The following is a 22,363-nucleotide window of genomic DNA, read 5'->3' as shown; positions in this document are numbered from 1 at the left end:
AAAACATCTTTTTACTTCTAACCTGAGCACATTTTATCCAAAGTCTCTGAGAATTATAAACATGAGATCCATGGCATCACTTTTAAAAGTCACTTTTCAAAGTGGACCTGTACTTTCAAATAAGGCATCCCAGAATGATGTCTACAACCAACAGCACCTTAGCTTAGCAAGAGGAATCATTCCAGAAAAGACAGCAGACCTTGGTATAGGACACGTGCCGCCAAAAAAACCTGAGTTAAAGACTGCTGCCATTAGAAGACATGAAACCAAACTGCTTCAGAACAAGGAAGTTATAAGTTCCATTACCCTCTTTCCTAGCTTTGTTTGTTTGCTTTTTAAAAACATCTTGTACTTTTTCTAAATTAGAATGTGAATGTGGAGCAACCAGTCTGCATAAAATAAACTCCTTGCACTAAAAACTTTACTCAGAATGTGAACTGAGGCCAGGCTGCTATTTTCATTTATTTATTTAGTGGTTTGCAGGTGTTCAGTTAACGTTTTCCCTTTGTGTTTTCCATCTCTCCAGCTCTTGCATTTTGTGGGCTCTGGACCAGAAGAACAGAGAAAACAATGGAGGGAGACTGGTTTTGCTGGATTGCTAGGATACTTCTTTCTGGTAATTATTTGGCACCTCTCTCTAAAATGGGAGCCTCCACTGCGGAATTGTTTGGGACCTGACTGTAGCACTGTTCTAACCATATCTGCAGCGCAGACACTTACAGTAAAAAGTTCACATCAGCTGAATAGATTTTGGTGAGGTCAGGAAATATCGTAATTCCAGTGTTGAAAATTCCACTAAAACAGAGGACAAAATAGAAAAAGAGAAAGAATTAAATTTAATTAATCACTACACAAAAAAGACGCTATAGGTTCAGACCATTACACAGAGCTGGATGGAATATGTTTATTTTATACTCTCCACTGACTGTCAACTCACCTATGAACTATTTGTACCCAAATGTAGGGCTATGAACAACACATCATAAATCAGTGTGGGGTTTCAGAGAGATATTCTGTAAAGACTTTTCCACCTCTAACTACCAAGACTCTGTGATTACACAGGTTTGAACTAAGCCACTTATTATGTAGCTCCCTTCCTTTATTTAGCAGCATCAGCATTAAAAATGTTCCATGCCATCTCCTTCCAATTCTCCACAGGAGTGTCAAGAAGCACTTTTAGCAACTGGGTAGAGTTGAGGTGCTAAGGGCACAAACCTACTCCCACTGAAATCAATAGCAGTGTTGTCATTGACTCCAATGGATGCATGATTAAGCTCTAATACAGCAGTAAGACTGTCAATGTCAGGAAGATGTTGAGAAAGTCAGAAAGTCTTTAAGAGGAAAGGCAAGGTGGAGACTTGGAGCAAACAGAGGGAGCAAGCTTGTGAGGGTAGAAAGAAAAAAGGAGCAGAGAAAAGGGTCAGAGAGTAGGACCTTCATGCTTTTGGGACAGTATGTGGTACAGACACACAGAAGGGAGAGAAAGTGAGTGTGTGTTCTGAAAGCAAAAAGATGGGTCAACATTCAGAAAGAGATGACGAGAGATAGGGCTCTTGGAGATGGAGAACAGAGGGCCCAAATCTCTGTTCCAGCTGATATAGTCAGTGCAAGGAAATGGCAGGTAAGGGAAGGAAGAATAAATGTGGCTATTGGCCACATTTGTACCTCCTGATATTTTGGGCCTTGCTGGGGGCCAGGACCAGTCCCCAGAATAAATGAGAGAAGTCGCAGAACTAGGGTTGACAACCCTCCCGGATTGGCTGGGAGTCTTCCGGAATCGGCCTCAATCTCCTGGTGACTATTAAAGGCAATCTGGGAGATTTTAATAGGGCAAAGTCCAGTCAGCAGGGCTAAGGCAGGCTCCCTTCCTGCACTGGCTCTCCGCGGCTCCTAGAAGCAGCCAGCACATCTGGCTCCTAGGTGCAGAGGCGGCCAGGGAGTTTTAGTGTGCTGCCCCTGCCCCTAGTCCTGACTCCATAGCTCCCATTGGCTGGGAACTGTGGCCAATGGGAGCTTCAAGGGTGGTGCCTGCAGGCAGGGGCAGTGCACAGAGCCCCCTGACAGTCCCTGAGCCTAGAAGCCGGACATGCCAGCTGCTTCTAGGCCCAAGATAAGTGCCACCCAGCCGGAGTCCACACCCCTTGCCCCCTCCCACACCCCAACCTCCTGCCCCAGCCTTGAGCCCTCTCCTGAACCCAAACTCCCTCCCAGAACCCGCAACCCGTCCTGTACCCCAACCCCCTCCCCCAACCCTGAGCCCCCTCCCGCACCCAAACTCCCTCCCAGAGCCTGAACCCCACAGCCACTCCTGCACACCAACCCCCTGCCACAGCCCAAAGCCCCCTCCCACACTCCAAATGCCTCAGCCCCACCCCCCAGCCCAGAACCTGCACCCCCTCCCACTCTCCAACCCCCTGCTCAGCCCGGTGAAAGTGAGTGAAGGTGCGGGAGACCAAGCAACGGAGGTTCATATTCATTCCCCATCAAAATGCCTTGTTTCAAAGCTTCCCCATGCCTTTAGTTGATGACACTTGGTGTCCCCAGGACCCAGGTAACATCCTTAATAAGTAGTTAATATTTATTTTTGCATGTGTTTTTTCCTTCTCCCTCCTATTATTTGTCATTTGTCTTCTGTGAGTGAGAGCTCTGCAGGGCTCACTGTGTTTGAAGAGCACTAACCCATTGTAGGCACTACTGTAAAGAAAAGAATGAAACAACAAGGCAGCCTTTCATTATCCAAGGAGGCCCTAGGAAAGAATCTTTGAATTACACAAACTGTGTGATCTTTAAACTACACACTCTCCCCTTCCCCAGTCTATGGAAGGAAAAATATGTCCTCCATGTTTTCTTTGCCTGAATTATGTAAACTGGGCTCCACATAATAAGCTGGTGACACTAAGAACTCTTGCATAATGACAGGTTTCAGAGTAACAGCCGTGTTAGTCTGTATTCGCAAAAAGAAAAGGAGGACTTGTGGCACCTTAGTGCCACAAGTCCTCCTTTTCTTTTTACTAAGAACTCTGCCATTCCTTGCGGCTAAGATTTGTTGTTCAAGTTCTGCTTTGAAGGAAAAAGATCTAGTTTTCCAGGTCTGCCCCAACTTTACAGGTATGCAGTTATTTTTCTTTAGCACTGATCCCTTTGAGAGTGAAAGTAAAGTACAAGAAAACACTACTCTGAGCTTAAAGGTGACCTGCAATGGAGACAAAATTGTGTTTGTGCCTATTTTTATAGCTTTATGGTATATAAACAAAGACATGAAATTCATGGTCCCTGCCTTCCTACGCCCCCAATCTCCTGCTCAAAATCACAAAGATTTTTTGTTGATATTTTTTCATTGTAATTTTGGGTCTCATCTACCTGGTTGGGTTTTTTTTGTTTTGTTTTTGTTTGTTTGTTTTTGAAGACTCTAGGGACAAATGGAGGAGAACGCCTCCAGACCCATTTCTGTCATAGAACTTACAGCAAATTGGGGCCTAATGATGAACTTGTCAGCTGTAGCTAATGTGTATTGTTATATGTAAACATATATATATAATTAAAGTAAAAACTACATATTTCTGTTGTATCTGTAACAGTGGGCTGGAGAGACTAGGGCCAAGCCAACCTTGATTACAGAATGAGATCTGAGGGGAATCAGGAAATTCCCTATGAAAAACGGAAGGTGGCTGCAGTAAAGGGGGATCCCAAGTCATGCTGATGGACTCTAGAGGGAGAAAAGAAGAGGGTTCCTGTAGGATCATTACACCAGGGAGTTTGGAGGATAAAGCCCAGTAAGCAGGAAGCCCCTAGGGAGTACATGACTGTGTTTGGGACTGGATATCAGAGCCTCAGTGAGGGAGAACTGGGAGATCAGACTGGGATGGAAGAAGAGCCCTGGGGGTGAAAGAGAATGCCAGAGCTAAGTTTGGACTTTCTTTGTGGTGTTGGACTTCCGTTTGGACCTCTGGGTTCTTGTAAACTGGTGCTGGTATTAAACTGGTGCCGAGAGGGGTAGTGTTAACAAAAGAAAGCCTCTGTGAGTTCTTGAACGGCCCTGAAGAAAGTAAAAACCGGAGGTGAAGAACTTAAAGAGGAACCCCTGGCCAGCACTGGGTGCTCAGTAAGCAGCAGTCTTTTTTACAGTATCCCTCTTCTCAATCTTTCCTATAGATTGTGTTCAGCATTTCCCTCTCTGGTAGTGGAACAGGCGGGGCACAAGTTGAGTAGGGGCAGGAAGAGGTGGGGCCTTGGAGGAAGGGGTGGAGTGGGGGCGGGGTCTGGGAAAGAGCCGGTGGTCGAGCACCCCCCTGCACTTTGGAAAGTCAGTGTCTGTGTACATGTCCTTAGTTGACTGGAGGTAACCCCTTTTCAGCTCATGGGAGGAAAAGAGCCTTTACCATTCTGTCACAATTCCTAGAAGGGACCATTCTAATAATCTACATAACACAGCCCACAAAATTTCACTCAGTAATTCATATCCAATAATTTGTGGTGCAATATTTGATTTCATTGATATTACTGAAAGTATAGAACAAGCAGCAAATAAAAGGAATAAAAAGCCCAAACTAAATTCCCTACCCCTCCTTCATGGCACCTTTAAAACACTTTTGCAAATACCCTCCCTCTCCCCCCACACCTCCATCAGTTTTCTGGATGAGATGTCAAATAGAGTTCCTGATTAAGTGTGAGTATCTACCCCTTTCAGCAAGAGCAGTCCAAGTTTATTCTGGTGTAATTACTGTAATGAAAAAAGTAAATATGGAAAATGAATACATTTATTGTAATGAATAATGTAACAAAGAATTAGCTATCCAGGTTCTGGGATGAGGGCTGGGCTTTTGAGACTAATGAGAGCCAGAGTCTTGGCCTAATTCTAGCCTAACCCAACCTCCTACTCCAGAAACAAGACCAAAAGGGCATAGGCATTCCTGGGACTCCCTTATAAAACAGCTTGCAGCTCTTTTCTTGCTTGCAGAGCCTATAACTGGCCTTAGTTTAGTTGAATGCTTACAGTAAAAGAAAACAGGGAATAAATTTTCCATCCAGCTCTGAAGGGAAAAAGAAATTGTTACACTGTAGTAGGGCAACATCTACACTGAGAATAATCTCTGAAGATTAAGTGCCCAGTACTTACAGGTATTTTAACAGTGGGAGGTTCTTAAAGGCATCTGGATCTATGTAATGTAGATTTCTAGCATTGCGAATTTCTCTGTTAAAAAATAGATACAAATTAGCATATTAGCAAAAAAACAAACATTTTAATGTTCATATTTGAAATTTAAAATAAACAAAACAGCATAACACTAAAGTGAACTTTCAGAGAAACATAACTCCTCTGCTGAGCTCTTGCACTGGACTGCATCCCAGTAATACAACAAATTGACATCACTCAGTGGAAGTGAGCATGTTTGGTGTGCACTGCTACATTACAGCATCATCATCTGGACAGATCTGGTTTTGGACACTAATAAGCTTAAGTAATGGGGAGAAAGCACAGGGCTTTGGCTTGCTCATATGCACACACTGATTTGTTCAGGAAATGTCAATAAAGCTATTGAAATGTGTGTAAGGTTGAATGCTAATAACATTCCAAATCAAAGGGAGCATGGGAGGAGGTTTGCGTGTCTTGGAGGATTGGGTAATGGGTTGGAATTTTTAGTTTTGGAGATGGAGGAAATAAAGAGAAAACTAAGATTATAAAATAGGATTTTATTTCATGTGAGGCCATTTTAGGGGCCCGTGAGTGCCAAAGTTTCTTTTGTTAATACTCTCAATTAGTTTCCACCTTCTCATTTAAATTTAGTAAGTATAATAATAAAAGTTAATCTATACAAAACTTAAAATATCTGAATTAATAAGTATACAGGAGGAAGCATCTCCATTGGGGCAGGACTGGAAGTTTGAACACCATCATTCTATTTTTGGTTCTGTCTGTGACATGCTGTGGCATCCTGCAGTTACTTACACCTCCATGCTGCAGTTTGCATGCACAGTAAACTGCGAATAAATACTACTATTTAGCATTTGTTTTCATATTCAAAGCGCTTTACAAACATTAAGCCTCATAATCTCTCCTGCTGTTACTACCTACACCATAATGTAAGAAAGATAGGGTATAAAATACAATTAGTTAAGCAACTGCTTAACTGATTACTTGTTCCACCTTTCTCGGGATTCTTTTAATTTTGATTGCTTAACTAAAGAAAAGGACTTGAGTTGAATTTAGTCTTAAAGTTTTATTAAATTTCCTAACAACAGCAACTAAGTGTATAGTATATAAGACAAAAATAGTACTGGATTATGATTTGGCAAACAGACTAGGAAATTGATTGATATAGCCATTCATTGATATAGATTGCAAGGCCAGAAGGGACCATTGTGATCACCTAATCTGATCTCCTGTATAACAGGCCACAAAACATCCCCCAAAATATTTCCTAGAGCATATCTTTTAGAAAAACATCCAATCTTGATTTAAAATATGTAAAATTTTCAGAATCAAATCACATAGCTACAACAGATAATAACACTTATACCTAATCAGTATCTTGGAAAGGTATCTTTGTTTAAAGTTTTGACTAAGAGACCTTGAGAATAGAGCCTCACTTGTGCTAACTGGTTATTAACACACTAAAGCATAAGACAATTCAGTCACTTACATGCCAATTCACCAAGGTCTTCTTCTCAATGGATCTATAGTAGCCCACCCTTTTTAACCTATTTCCCCACAAATTACCTTAGACCCAGGATCTAACACTCCTAAATATCTGACATTTATGACAGACTGTACAGGCTGATTGCAGTTCAAGAGGCTTGTACACTTGGTCTGTTTTATGTTTTTAAGCACCTAGAACTTGAACCTAGACACCATGATAGATACATGTACAGTGTTCTAAAATTTTAGTTAACAACTGTAACTTGTTCAGTTTTAAAGCTCCTTTACAACTATCATGATTGTAATCTGTTACAAAACAAGGACACACACTAACTCCGTGACAATCTTTAAAGCACATACACAACATGTACATTTCCTTACTAATTCAGTTTCAGGAAATGGTCAATTGATTGATTTGGGTAATCACAGAAGAGAAACACTGTGTTCCTTATCATCAGATCTTTACTCAGCCATCAGCTTTCAGCTCAATTACTGTTCACAGCCAGAGCTGACACTGTAAACACAGGTGGAACAAAGGATGGACCTGACTATAATCTTTCCCCAGTGTGCTAGTGGGCAACCCAAATTGCTGGAAGATAGAAAGAGACAGTTAAAGGAGTCAAATGTCAGGGGGTAGCAGTGTTAGTTAAAGGCGCCCATTCAAGATAGGTACTTTGTTACGAGACTAAAAAGATATCAGTATGAATGCACCTCCTTTCTTTACCTTACAGGATTGTCCATGAGGGAAACCCAGTCATTAAAGTTTACAATGTTTTGACCAAAGCTGTATCACTTACAGTTGACTTCCTTTTTACACACACAACTTCATTTAATGACAATATCACATTACATCCTGTTCCCCATTTTTCCCTCCACTGTATCTGGCAATCTCTCAGAATATTTTAATGTTGAATATCAATATATTCATTCAAAGACAGGGAAAAAAGAGAAGTCTCTTTAGCAGCACCAGTGGTACATTCTTGTAAAAGGCTGCAGCAACTCTGTTTCCTCTTACTATTGAAGTCTAGCTATTAGACCCTGAGATTTATTTTCTCAGTCCTGCATTCTATCTTTTCTAAAAGACCTTGATGCTTGGGCAATTCTTAGATGATAATAATATATAATTTTGGGGCCCTAGTTACTACAAAAGAGATGATGCAAGGTTTAGTTATGCAAAACAGGGCTCCTAGAAACCATTTGGTCTCAGCACTTGAGGAACATATCAGTGGCTTAAAGCCACCTTTGCCTCCCACCCTGATCTTGCACTGAGCAGAGTCCAGCCTGACCAGAGAATCTGACCCAGTTATTTCAATACTGTAAGATCTGGGTCATTGTCTAGAGTGAGAGCTGGGGTTGTTGTACCAATAAAATAAAAACCAGCAGGATCTTATTAAAGGGAAAAGGCAAAATGCCACATTTATTGTAAATATAATAAAGAAATATAAAACTCACACTGTCCTATCGTTACTTATTCCTTACTTAATTATATATATATATATATATATATATATATATATATATATATATATATATATATATATATATATATATATATATTCATTCATTCATTCATTCATTCATACCAGTTCTGCATAGGGGTTTATAGTTACCAGCCTAGAGGTTGCTCGTGACAGGGTACTGGCCAGGTAACCTGTACACGAGAGTGGAGCGGAGTCCGTGTCAGATGCGCATCCGATGCTCCTGAAGGGTAGTGGCAGAACTGGAGACTCCAAGTTCTCAGCCCTTAGTGTCCATTTTTATAGGACTTTCTTCCTATGCCAGTCCGTGGAATTTGCTTTGTCATATCGTTAGTCATGACTGCTCCAGGACGGCTGTCAGGTGCTCATCAGCTTTCTTCATCCTTTGAATTGGTCGGGTGGATCCCAGTTTGCCCTCCGGTGGGGTTCTCTGGTTGTCTCCACCTGGCGTCTTCTTCGGCCAATCGATGTTAAATTCCTAGGCTGGCACTTCCCTGTTTATTCAAAACCCACCATTCATTCACATACATTCCTTACTTTAATAAAAAACACATTTCTTATTTCACCAAGTGTTGTTATTTTATTTGAGACTCCCTGTCTCTTGACATTCCTTCGGTATTGCCTTTCTTTTGTTATACAAAGGTGTTATTTATTTGAGACTCCCCGTTTTTTAACATTCCTGATCCAAACTATAGAAGGTGGGAGTCTCTATGTGACATTTCTATGAGCGCCAGCTCCAATTCGCGGTTCTTCATGGGTGTTACAAACAAGCATGTCAATCTCCATTACAAAGTGTCTGTTTGCAAAGTAGAGCCAATTGAACATAACGTGAAGTTAGTTAAGAAGCGTGTCAATCTCCATTACAATCAATGGAAAGAGAAAGCAGAGTCAATTAAGCCGTTTAGTCTTACAAGCGTCAATCTTAATAACAAGTGAGAAAGTATCAATTCAGAGTCAAATTGAGCAGTTTAGTCTTACAAGCGTCAATCTTAATAACAAGTGAGAAAGTATCAATTCAGAGTCAAATTGAGCAGTTTAGTCTTACAAGCGTCAATCTTAATAACAGGTTTCAGAGGAACAGCCGTGTTAGTGAGCTGTAGCTCACGAAAGCTCATGCTCAAATAAATTGGTTAGTCTCTAAGGTGCCACAAGTACTCCTTTTCTTTTTGTTAATCTTAATAACAAGTGAGAAAGTATCAATTCAGAGTCAAATTGAGCAGTTTAGTCTTACAAACGTCAATCTTAATAACAAGTGAGAAAGTATCAATTCAGGGCCCAATTGAGCAGTTTAGTTTTACAAGCGCCATAACAAGTGAGAGAAAGTATCAATTTAGAGAACGCAAAGCCAATTGAGCAGTTTGCAAGGTACGGTTTGCAAGCTTTAATACAGGATTGTAAATCAATATTGCAGATTTACAATTATGTCAAATAGAAGAATTATAAATACAGATTTAATAAATATTATAAATCAATATTGCAGGTTTACAATTTCTTATGAAAATCAATATTGCAGGTTTACAATTATGTATTATAAATCAATATTGCAGGTTTACAATTTCTTATGAATAGAATCACAAATATTGGAATATGCCTACATAATCCCCCTTTTGACACTAAGATATACAGATAATCGTCAGTGTCACCTATTTTGTAGCCTGTTCAAGAAGAGGTACTGTGAGGCTATTTGACTCTGTGATTCTAATCGAGTGTACATTCTTCTTATCCAACAACCCATACCACACATTCCGATTATGCAGATACAATTTAATAATAAAACTATTATCAAGGGATGTAGTACTACTGACAGGATACCATTGGTGGTTGGGGACCATCCAGAGAATATATCATACCAGTGATAAGTTGTTATTTGTTTCTCTGCTGTGGCAATTCTTAACATGTCCCCATTGGTATGTATAATATGAATAGTTCGATTTCCCACCTGATCATTTGTTTGTTCCAGAAAATGTGTCACTTCTTTACTTCTTATTAGACTATCAGTAAGGTCATGCCATTGAATTCCAAGGTCAATGGAGAATTCAGCCAACCCCGCACTTAATGTCAGCTGGGACTTTTTTGGCTGTGGTAAATAGTATGTGTGGCTTTTGGTGAATATGGCACTTACATTGCACTTACATTCATCTACTGGAGGACTGCTAACACTCCCGTCTTCCCAGAATACTTCCTCCCAAGAATTAATACACACACATTGTCCATTATACAATACTTTGGTCTCATTATCCAATTCATCCCATATACATGATCCTAGTGATGTATCTTTACTACAAGGTTCTGGAGCAACAGGCAAGGTGAGGCACACCCACTGTTGAGGAGTCCATTCGGTACAACCTCTAGTGTCCAATAGCTTCCCTCCCTCCCCAGCCCACTGGCTCGAGGTTTGGGGTAGCCAGAAGGATCCCATGTGTAATATGGGAAGTGGGCTAACCTTCCATACCTTTGCCTCCAGGGACCGTTGGTGTGCAATTTTGACAACAATTTCCCCTATTAACAAGTCTGGTTTTACACTACTGGAAACGTACTGCATCCAGTCATATTGATAAGTGTCAAATAAAGATCTCTTTCTTTGTTTTACCAAATGCATCAAAACCTTAATATTTCCCGATATGACCCAGAACATTTCATGTTCCAATGTGGCAAGGGCAAGAATCTGCATTTCAGTGCATCCCATGGCTATGGCCGTGTGGTTTCCTATATCTAAACTTTTCTTGCGCACAAGCCATGTAGTAGTATTGAGCCATTGCCAGAGATTCCACTGCGCTTTTAAGTTGCCCAAACCAATTTGGACCAAGTCTACATTGGCATGTACTTGTTTTTGTATCAGGTTGTCCTGTAGTTGAGCCAGGGAGTTTAATTTGTTTTTAATAGTTTCCAAATCTACTGAGTTGGCAAGTCCTGCTCCGAACCCGCCTAGCATGGTATCCATAATGTTTCTTTTAGTTCTGGGGTGAGGGGTATCTGGAGGGGACAGTTTATGTGTCTTTATCCAGGCTAACAGTATGGGGAGAGAGAAAGGCATACACTTGGGCTCTACTTTTGATACATTTAGTCGTGTCCAATCCATGTCAATTCTTACTTTTACCAGCAGGGGGCTCACCAAGGCTTTTACCGGGGTAGTCTGGGTTTTAAATAAGGCTGGTTTTGCCATTTGTACCGGGGTGTTTCTTATAAACACATATTCTTTTTCCCAAGTCCATTCACACCCATCTGGGAATGTCATTGCATGTGTGTGACTTGGGCAGTAGACTACAATTACAGTTACAAGGTCCCCGGATTTTATAAACCCCTCCCATATATAAGGGAGCGAGGGGTAGTCTGAAAGTATGGTGGTATCTCCCACATATCCTGCCGTCCGTACCCCCACCATCCAATGTTTTTTCCTTCCTGCGGCGACTGAGATATTTACTTGTAGCCCCAGTTCCCCTTCTCCAATATATACATGTGTTTCCCCTAAAGTTGTTAATGTGAGATTAGTTTTTAAATCAACCCATCTTAAGTGAATGTCTGTCTCTTGTGGTGGAAGCCATGGTGTGTTGTTGGCTTGTGCATGTATTAGTAAGGCAGTGAGAATTGATTTACCTTGTCCCATGTATCCCGGAGCATGGATACCATTGTTATTGATGGGCGTGGAAGCGCCTGGGTGTTGTGTTTTCACCACTGTAAGTAGGGTTAACGCTTTGATCCAGAACGGGGGCTGCTGCGTCTGTTGTAGCTCTGGTTTCCATCTCCTTGGAGGCATTGTTTTGCCCTTTTGATAAGGATCAGAGCTGGCGGTTTTAAGCAGCAGTCTTTCGTGCCTGCAGGAATGAAAAATAAACGCACCACGTCTGCAGATCCTGGTTCACAACTGTTATCAGGGTGTTGTGTCTGAAAATACAATTACAGTTGTGAGAGGATTAAGTCATGAGAACAGCTTGAGTTGTGAAACGTGAACCCATTTTAATTTCCCATTCTTGTCTATGCGATAAATGAGAGGGCTGAGGCGATCAACTATGGAGTAAGGTCCAGTCCATTTCGACTCTAGTGTGTGATCCCTTTTGCCCAGCCTTAAGTACATTACCTGATCCCCTGGCTCCCATAATAGTGAGTCCCCAGGTTTTTTGTTATCCATTCTTGTATTCATGAGCTCAATGGCTTCGCTCACCCTATGCTGTAAGGTGGCTTTATCTTCCTGCAGCTGCTTTAGCCACTGCCAGTGCTCATGAGCTCCCAGCGGATTGTTTATCTCCGTATCTGATGTTTGCTCAGGGTTAATGACCAGCCTCATTGCCTGCCCGAAGAGGATTTGGTAAGGCTGTATTTTAGTTCTCAGCCTGTTGCTGCTGCGGATAGCTGCCAGTATTAGTGGAAGCTTCTCAGGCCAGTCTTTACCGGTGCGGTCCACAACTTTCCTGAGAGCTTCTTTAATAGTGTGGTTCATTCGTTCCACTTGTCCTGAGGACTGGGGTCTGTATGGAACATGAAGTTTGTGTGACACCCCCAAAGCTTTAAACATTAGGGTAAATATGTTTCCCACAAACGATCCTCCGTTGTCTGAATCAATAATCTCGGGAGTCCCGTATCTGCAAACTACTTCAGAGAATAGTTTCTTAGCCGCGGTACGAGCACTATTGTCCCTAGTAGGGAAAGCTTCCACCCATCCTGAGAACGAATCTATGATTACTAGCAAGTACCGGAATCCTTCTTTACTTCGTGGTAATTTGTCAATGAAATCTATTTGGATCCTATGCCAGGGGCCCAGCCTTCTTTGATGTAGCAATTGAGGCTGGTATGGGGGTCGGGCTTTATCTCTGGCGCACTGAACACAGTTCCTGACCCATGTTTCTACATCATCTCTCATCCCCCTCCATTCTGCTACTTGCTTTAACCTTCCCAGCGTCCCCTCCACTCCTTCGTGCATGAATTGGTGAGCTATATTCACCAGTTCCTGCCTTTCAATTCTTCCTGGGACGTGGACTGATCCTAATACCTTCTGTTCCTGCCTTCGGGTTACTGCTGCTATCCCTTCATAGTCTCTGGCTATAGCATCCGCACGGTTATTCCAGATGGTTTCAGCTGCTGAGCCTTTCCCATGTGCCTTTACATGTTTGATTTTTAACTGATTGGGATGAGAGGTAACCCAGGCATAAATCCATTTCCATTCCTCTATATACGCTATTTCTTTACCATCCGCGGCTTTCCAGCCGTTCTTTTGCCAATCAAACATCCAATATTGCACTCCAATCACGCAATAGTTGCTGTCAGCATAGATGTATACAGTTTTGGGGCATTCTTCTGCTGCATACTGTTTTAAAACTTGATATATTGTGTGGAGTTCGGCATGTTGTGCCGAGCCCTGATCTAAATACCCTGTTAGCACCTCTTCTTCTAAATTTATGGCTGCATATCTGATTCTCTTTTTACCATGGATCACCATGGAACTGCCATCGGTGAACCAAATGTGTCTTTCCCGCCCCACTGTATCTAGTTCTTCAAGGGGGGGCGCTTGGGCTTGCATGATTCTCTGTTCTAGTGTAACTAGTGGACATTCATGCTTAGTCCCCCTTTCGATAAGAGCATGAGTCAGCATGTCAGGTTTAGCTACTGTGTCAGCCCGGACTCCTCTGTTTACCAGGGTTAGGGTCCATTGTGCCATCCTGGTATTAGATACCCTGCCTCCTATCAACTTTCCAGACAGGATGTATTTCAGAGGTGTATGTGTGCTCTGTATTGTAATTGGGGCACTGCCGGTAAGCGGCTCAAAGGATTGAACAGCCCATACTGCTGTCAGGCACTCCCGTTCGCAAGTGTCGAAATTTAATTCAGCTCCCTGCAATTTCTTAGATTCGTATGCTACGGGTACCAATCTCTGGTTCTCACTTTGTTGTAAGAGGGTAGCTGCCATGGCCACTTCATTAGCTGCTAACCGGATGACAAATGGTTTTGATTCATCCGGGAAGCGCAAAGCAGGGGCGGTTAGGGCTTTTTGTTTTAAGGTGTTTAAAGCGGTATCCTGGTCTGGACCCCATTCCCAATGTGTCTTTTTCTTAAGTAATTTCCATAAAGGAAGGGTGATCTCTGCATATTTATAGATATGGGGCCGTAAAAAGTTGAATCCCCCTAGCAAAACCCTTAAGGAGTGTACATCGGTAGGAGCTGGCATTTCAATTAATGCCCTCACCTTCCTTTGATCTACCTGCCTTCCCTCTTGGCCAATGATAATCCCTAGGTAACTGACCTGGGTTTGCACCAATTGTGCTTTTTCCAGGCTTACCTTGAATCCGGTGTCCTGGATTAGTGTGAGGACATCCTCTGTAAGCCTTTGTACTGCGCCTCCAGCTCCCCGAAAACCAAAATATCATCCACATAGGAAAAAACAAGTAGTCGATCTGCTGGACTTAATTGATCCAGCATATCTACCACATGTCTGTGGGCAATAGCTGGAGAGTCTTGGAATCCTTGGGGTAAGCGTTGAAATGTGTATTGCTGATCCCTTATGGTGAAGGCAAACTGGTCCTGTGAATCAGGGTGTAAGGGTATTGCAAAGAAACAGTTAGCCAGATCTATAACTGAAAAGTACCTGGAGGTGGCTTGTACTTTTTGGATAACTTGTGTCATATCTGCCACGATGGGAGCCATGGGGATGCTTCCTCTGTTGATCCTCCTGTAGTCAATAGTTAGTCGCCAGGACTGTCCATCTGCCTTTATGACTGGCCACACAGGGGAGTTAAAGGGAGAGTTAGTTTTCCTGATAACCCCCTGTTCTTCCAGGTCCTTGATGATCTGGATCAATTGTGCTTCAGCTTCTTTAGGGTACCTGTATTGTTTCTGGGGTGGTATTAGTTCCCCTACAATTTTGACACAAGCATTGATTTTACCCCAATCTGTTTTCTTCTGGGTCCAGACCACGGGAAACTTTGCACGCCACTCCTCTTTCTGTTGGGCAGTGAGGGCTGCAATTGATCGGTCTCCTCTTTTGGAAACCATGTTGTTTTGGCTCTCTTTTGATAAAAAAGGGGGGAGGGCTTCCAGCTTCCACAGGGCGCTCCGGGGTAAATCGATTAGGATATTGTTTTTAAACAACCAATCCGTTCCTAGAATTACATCGTTAGTCATGTATTTTGTTTGAATTAAGTTTCCAGTTGTGCTATAGCATTGCACTGAGGACGGGAAACTTTGTACTGTGAAAGGGACTTGTGTCCATTCTTGTCCCATACTGGGTTTCCCCTGGAATGACTGCAGGATTACCTCCTGCCCCTTCCTGCCATTGTGGGGGGTTGCCTTAATTAAGGAGACTGAGGCTCCGGTATCAATTAGGGCTAGGGTAGGAGCTTGGTCTCCCTGCTGAATGTATATGTGGGGTCTCCCTCCTGGATCCCATGTTAACTTTCCTATGAATCTCCACTGCTGTGCTCCTATACCAGGTGGGGATTCTACATTCAGCGGGCTTCCCTAGAAGTATTCGTGATCCTCTGCAGGGGGAGGAAGCAAATCCATCGGAGGAGCGCTTGGGGTGGTTACCCCAGATACCCTCCTCTGCTGGCTTTGCAGTCTTAGCATTTCCCTCATGATATCAGCCATAGGAGCCTTGTCCCATTTTTCCCGATCCCCTCCCAGCTGCATTAACAATCTCCACATCATTCGACGCATATCTGGATCGAGCTTATCGGGGCATCCCTGAGATGGTCTATTCTCCTCAGTTATTCGAGCTCTGTGTGTTTCTGGATATAACCTCCCTCCTGCATGATAATTTCCCCGTCCTCGAGACCTCCCTCTCCAGGAACCTCCACGGGGTGCTAAAATTCCCTTTTCCCCACTTTCATTTGAATAGGTGACTGTTGGCTCCATGGCAGCCACATATGCCACTCTTTCTTTTTTTATGTTAGGTTTTGGTCCTGCATGTGTGGTAATTTGCTGCACCATCCCCCTTAATTCTTCTAAAGTAGCAGGATGCCCATCCTGCCAAACAGCCAGTTTCCCTGAATAATATGGTAGTAGTGACGCGGCACAATCTCTCAGGGAGGAGATGGGGAATGGTAAGGTATATAAATTGGCAATGCCAGCCACGGTTACTAGACCGGCCATCACCTGCATTAATGCCCATCGAGTAAGATAGTTCTCTGGGTCTTCGTTGGGACCCTGGGCTGAAGCTACAGCTTGGGCTATAAAATTTCTCCTGCCTATTTGTTCCCCGAAAATCGCCATTAGGGATAATTCATTGGTAGCTTCTTCTACCCTAATACGGTCCAGTGTGGCTCTTATTTCTGGAGCTGCGCATATCCCCATAAGTCGGTAGATCTCTGTAGTGGTTAATCTCTCCCTCCCGGCTAATAGGAAGGCATCGGTACACCACCGGGAAAAGGATTCCCTATTTAGTGTACCTAGGTGGTCAGCCATTGCTTTTAGGTCTGCTGCTGACACCGGGATAGTTGTGATTTGTTCATTACCCCCTCCCTCAGCGTCCGCCCTGGGGGTAGTAATGGTGCGCCGTTCTAAAGCAGCCACCGAGACTGAAGGACTTTCCTTTAGGTCGTCCACAATATCCTTCTCCCAAATTCCTTGGGGGTCCCAGTGATCCCAGGCTTCCCCCCCACAATCTGATCTTAGATTAAGGTTGGCAGGGTCCCATTCTCCAGAGCTAACAGCCGCAATTTGACGGGTGGCAAAGCCCAATTTCAATTTAAGCTGTTTGATAATAGATTCACAACGACTGTGGTTTACCGGAGTTCTGCCTTGTTCTAATGTTAGCTTTTTAACCATCCCTTGTAGGACCTGATTCTCTTTAATTAGGGCTTGGTTTTCTTTTTCTATTTGTTTAAATGCGGTAGTTTGCTCTGTCAGGAATCTTTCTTTGCTTTTGTATTCCTGCAGTGCCTCTTTTATTATTTCCATCTGGCTTTGTGAGTTTATTGCCACCACTTTCCAATTTTCTATCCCTTTTTCCAATTGGGTTAGTTTTTCCTGCAGAGAAATGTTATTTTCTTTACAGGTAGTTAGGCAGAGGTAACTGTTATTACATGCCTCCCATAATAGCCAAATAGCTGCTGCGTCTCTTTTGGCAGCACTAGAAGGTTTGTACATGAGGGTGTATTGAGCCAATCTATCCTCTAGGTCTGATATAGTACAGACATCTACAAGGACTTGTTCAGTCCATGGATTATGTCCATATCTTTGGAGGACTTGTTTGAAAGGTGTAATTTCTCTAATGAAAGCTGAGGGGGGAGCTCCCTCCGGTTTCATTCCTCCCTCCATACCTGCTTTACCCTGTTTTTTCTTTAACATTCTAACAAATTTTTAATTTTTCTATCACTCCTGATTTTGTTCAGTGCTTAATCTATGCTTGTTCTTCCCTGCTACCTTCTCGGAGGTCAGCAGGTCTGGTTAACCTGTTTCTCCCTGCTACCTTCTCGGAGGCCAGCAGGTCCGGTTAACCTGTTTCTCCCTGCTACCTTCTCGGAGGCCAGCAGGTCTCTTGCTACCTTCTCGGAGGCCAGCAGGTCTGGTTTAATCTGTTTTTCCTGCTACCTTCTCGGAGGCCAGCAGGTCCCCTGCTACCTTCTCGGAGGCCAGCAGGTCTGGTTTAATCTGTTTTTCCTGCTACCTTCTCGGAGGCCAGCAGGTCCCCTGCTACCTTCTCGGAGGCCAGCAGGTCTGGTTTAATCTGTTTTTCCTGCTACCTTCTCGGAGGCCAGCAGGTCCCCTGCTACCTTCTCGGAGGCCAGCAGGTCTGGTTAACCTAATAGAAATGCCTAGCTCACTGGAGCTGGCGGTGTGCACACCAATATTTACAATAACTGAGGTTTTTTACCAATATTCCCCCTTTCGCAATTCTCCACCAAAATGCTGTACCAATAAAATAAAAACCAGCAGGATCTTATTAAAGGGAAAAGGCAAAATGCCACATTTATTGTAAATATAATAAAGAAATATAAAACTCACACTGTCCTATTGTTACTTATTCCTTACTTAATTATATATATATATATATATATATTCATTCATTCATTCATTCATTCATACCAGTTCTGCATAGGGGTTTATAGTTACCAGCCTAGAGGTTGCTCGTGACAGGGTACTGGCTAGGTAACCTCTACACGAGAGTGGAGCGGAGTCCGTGTCAGATGCGCATCCGATGCTCCTGAAGGGTAGTGGCAGAACTGGAGACTCCAAGTTCTCAGCCCTTAGTGTCCATTTTTATAGGACTTTCTTCCTATGCCAGTCCGTGGAATTTGCTTTGTCATATCGTTAGTCATGACTGCTCCAGGACGGCTGTCAGGTGCTCATCAGCTTTCTTCATCCTTTGAATTGGTCGGGTGGATCCCAGTTTGCCCTCCGGTGGGGTTCTCTGGTTGTCTCCACCTGGCGTCTTCTTCGGCCAATCGATGTTAAATTCCTAGGCTGGCACTTCCCTGTTTATTCAAAACCCACCATTCATTCACATACATTCCTTACTTTAATAAAAAACACATTTCTTATTTCACCGAGTGTTGTTATTTTATTTGAGACTCCCTGTCTCTTGACATTCCTTCGGTATTGCCTTTCTTTTGTTATACAAAGGTGTTATTTATTTGAGACTCCCCGTTTTTTAACATTCCTGATCCAAACTATAGAAGGTGGGAGTCTCTATGTGACATTTCTATGAGCGCCAGCTCCAATTCGCGGTTCTTCATGGGTGTTACAAACAAGCATGTCAATCTCCATTACAAAGTGTCTGTTTGCAAAGTAGAGCCAATTGAACATAACGTGAAGTTAGTTAAGAAGCGTGTCAATCTCCATTACAATCAATGGAAAGAGAAAGCAGAGTCAATTAAGCCGTTTAGTCTTACAAGCGTCAATCTTAATAACAAGTGAGAAAGTATCAATTCAGAGTCAAATTGAGCAGTTTAGTCTTACAAGCGTCAATCTTAATAACAAGTGAGAAAGTATCAATTCAGAGTCAAATTGAGCAGTTTAGTCTTACAAGCGTCAATCTTAATAACAAGTGAGAAAGTATCAATTCAGGGCCCAATTGAGCAGTTTAGTTTTACAAGCGCCATAACAAGTGAGAGAAAGTATCAATTTAGAGAACGCAAAGCCAATTGAGCAGTTTGCAAGGTACGGTTTGCAAGCTTTAATACAGGATTGTAAATCAATATTGCAGATTTACAATTATGTCAAATAGAAGAATTATAAATACAGATTTAATAAATATTATAAATCAATATTGCAGGTTTACAATTTCTTATGAAAATCAATATTGCAGGTTTACAATTTCTTATGAATAGAATCACAAATATTGGAATATGCCTACAGGGTAAAAGATAGTAATGGTATCACAATGCATTATTTGAATTCATAGGCTTCTCTGGAAAGTGCAAAATACAGCCAGGGCATCTTGCCAAGATGACACTGCCTTGTGTTCCCCTAACATATTATTACACAGTAGATGACTGTGTCTGGAAGTATGTAAAGACGGTACTCTGCTCACGGTGCCCCTGTCAGCTGCTGCCCTTGTCAGGCACGTCTTCAGTGACTCAGCCCTCTAGCCAAGTCACACACAGTCTGTGTGTGAAACAAGCAAACCCCTTCCAGGACACAGTCAAAAATGTCCCCTATGTCCTAACAGCCCTCCCTGGGCTCAGTCTTCTAAAACAGTCCAACAGGGCCGGTCATGCTACCCTTGGTTGGTGTGTCCTTTTCTGCAGCCCTCCCTGGACTCAATTTTTAACCAGTCCATCATGGCTCATCAGGGTACCCTTCCTTGGTCTGGTTGCAAGGTCCCTACTCCAGAATTGAGAAGCTCCCCAAGGACTTCTTCCCTGCAGACTCCTTGCCTCTACTTGAGTCCTCAGTGACCTCAGCCTTCCTGCTGAGCCACCCGTTGGACTCAGTTCGCTGACCACAGTTACTCAGTTCGGTAAACCCCCGAGTCAGTCCCAATAGTGCAGCCCCCTTCCCAGGGGTGCCACAGTTCAAATTCTCTTCCTTAGGACATAGCCACTTCCTCCAGTGGCTGGTGGGGGACTGGCGGTGGGGGGACCCGGTCCCCCCCACTGCTACTGGTCCCAACCCAAGGACCCTTTAAGTATAGCAGCCTGCTGCTCTGTACCGTTACTAATTTCTGTTCTTTGTTTCCCTGGGCCACTTCCCTGTAGCCAGTCTTAGATAAGTCCCAGCAGCCAGACAAAAACACTTTCTTCACTCCCCTGGTCCCTGACAGTAACTACTGCTTAGTCCCAGCAGCCAACCACAAGCTATTCTCCAGCTCCCCGATCTCTGCCAGCAACTGATCTGTCCAGCCGTTTCAGCCAGCCAGGAGCACCTCTTGCTCCCCCAGTCCCTGCCAGCAGACTGAACTCACTCTGGTCCTGCAACTCCTTTTATATGAGCCTGCTTGTTAGGATATAGATATTCAGGCCTGTCAGTAAAGGCCTATATTCTAAGAATTTAGGTGTATTCTTATCACTTGGCTAGTGATAGAGGTATAAAAGAAAGAATCAAAATCACTGTCTGCTGGTGTAAGAGCCTTCTCTTACTGTGACAGTCTGAGGCCCTGTGCTTAGGCTAAGATCTTTGGCCAAGCAGCAGAGGCAGCCATAAGCTGGGAAGCGAATGGTCACATCCTCACATTCCAAACTAGTCACACTGAAAGAAGGTGCTATTGGGCTGTTAGGAATCCAATCCTGTCCTGATAATGCCAATCGCCTCCAGAGAAAGGGAAGTGCCTAGAAGATGTAAAAGGAAACTTAGTTTGATAGCATCCTGTCTGGCAAGAACTCACTTATCAATAGCTGGGATGTGAAATCCTCACTTCTGTATTGTTTTGTCATTATAGTTCCCACTCTCCTATTGTTTGTCTGTATAATCTCTGTCTGGTTCTGTGATTGTTTCTGTCTGCTGTATAATTAATTTTGCTGGGTGTAAACTAATTAAGGTGGTGGGATATAATTGGTTAAATAATCATGTTACAATATGTTAGGATTGGTGAGTTAAATTTCAGTAAAATGACTGGTTAAGGTATAGCTAAGCAGAACTCAAGTTTTACTATATAGTCTGCAGTCAACCAGGAAGTGGGTGCGTGGGTGGATGGGAGAAATGGGAACAGGGAATGGGGGTGGGGAAATTGGAATCATGTTTTGCTAAGGGGGAAATGGGAACAGGGAATGGGTATGGGGAAATTGGAATCATGTCCTCTGAGGGCAGGAATGGGAACAGGGCCACAGGTCAGGCTCTGTGGTGTCAGAGCTGGGAAGTGGGACACCAAGGAAGGAAATTGGAATCATGCTTGCTGGAAGTTCACCCCAATAAACATCGAATTGTTTGCACCTTTGGACTTCGGGTATTGTTGCTCTCTGTTCATGCGAGAAGGACCAGGGAAGTAAGTGGGTGAAGGAATAAGCCCCCTAACACTGCTGGACCCTGATTGGCTATGCCCTGCAGTCTCTTTCCTGGTTGGCTGCATCCTATGCCACCTCTCTTGGCAGCTTGGAGGACCCTCTCCACTTCCCTTTTCTGAGGCAGGGCATGGCACAGCAGCGAAGTCTCCAGCACGGGGCCTCAGGGCCTAGTCCACCCCATCACAGTGCCTCTTACAGAAGTTGACCATACTGCATACCACATTTGGGAATATTTGGTCTTTACTGGGAAAGAGTAGCAGAGGATGGATTGAAAACCTTATTTTGCTGGTGACACTAACAACATTGACAGGAGATATATGGTCTAGCTTTTCTGGAGGTAATTAAGTGGATCAAATACTTTAATCGAAAATTATACAAGCCAGAAATTCATCTGCTCTCGTGGATCCAAGAACGTGGCTTCTGCCTTCGCTCCCGTCAATAGGCTAGTTCAGTTTTCAACATAATTCCTGTGCTTGGACTTCAATTAATTAAGGCCTTGTCTACACTCCCAAGTTTTGTCGCCAAAAACTGCCTTTTGGTGACAAAATAGCAAGAGCATACACTACAATGGGACTTTTGTCACAAAAAATGCTCAGTTTTGGTGACAAAGAACTTCCTCCCCTACGAGAGACTTTTGTCTTTTCCCCTCCCTTTATTGTCAACAAAGAGCCAGTGTAGACACTGCTGATTATTTGTCGACAGAACTGGCTTCCGCCAGTATCCCACAATATCTGCCCTGCTTGCTCTCCTCAATGTTTTGATCTGTGCTGCCCAGCAGGCATGCGCCCCTCCCCTTTCAAAGCTCTGGGAAGTATCTGTGTGCTGCTCCCTTTGGGGAACAAACAAAGAGCAAATCATTGGAATGCTCCTGTTCTGCC

General features: G+C 43.3%; 1 protein-coding gene across 1 annotated transcript in view; it reads right to left on the bottom strand.

Annotated features, from left to right (window-relative positions):
• Positions 1 to 22,363, bottom strand: part of TSHR (thyroid stimulating hormone receptor) — a 211,864-nt gene that overhangs the window by 60,920 nt on the left and 128,581 nt on the right. Inside the window, exons 5-6 of the mRNA XM_073349347.1 lie at positions 5,117 to 5,191; positions 721 to 795 (exon numbers count right to left, since the gene is read on the bottom strand). Of these exons, the coding sequence (XP_073205448.1) occupies positions 721 to 795; positions 5,117 to 5,191 (150 nt within the window). The remainder of the gene's footprint in view (positions 1 to 720; positions 796 to 5,116; positions 5,192 to 22,363) is intronic.

This window comes from Lepidochelys kempii, chromosome 6, assembly GCF_965140265.1.
Source record: "Lepidochelys kempii isolate rLepKem1 chromosome 6, rLepKem1.hap2, whole genome shotgun sequence".
In the NCBI taxonomy this organism is placed as follows: Eukaryota; Metazoa; Chordata; order Testudines; family Cheloniidae; genus Lepidochelys; species Lepidochelys kempii.
This window is presented reverse-complemented; position numbering and strand designations above follow the sequence as displayed.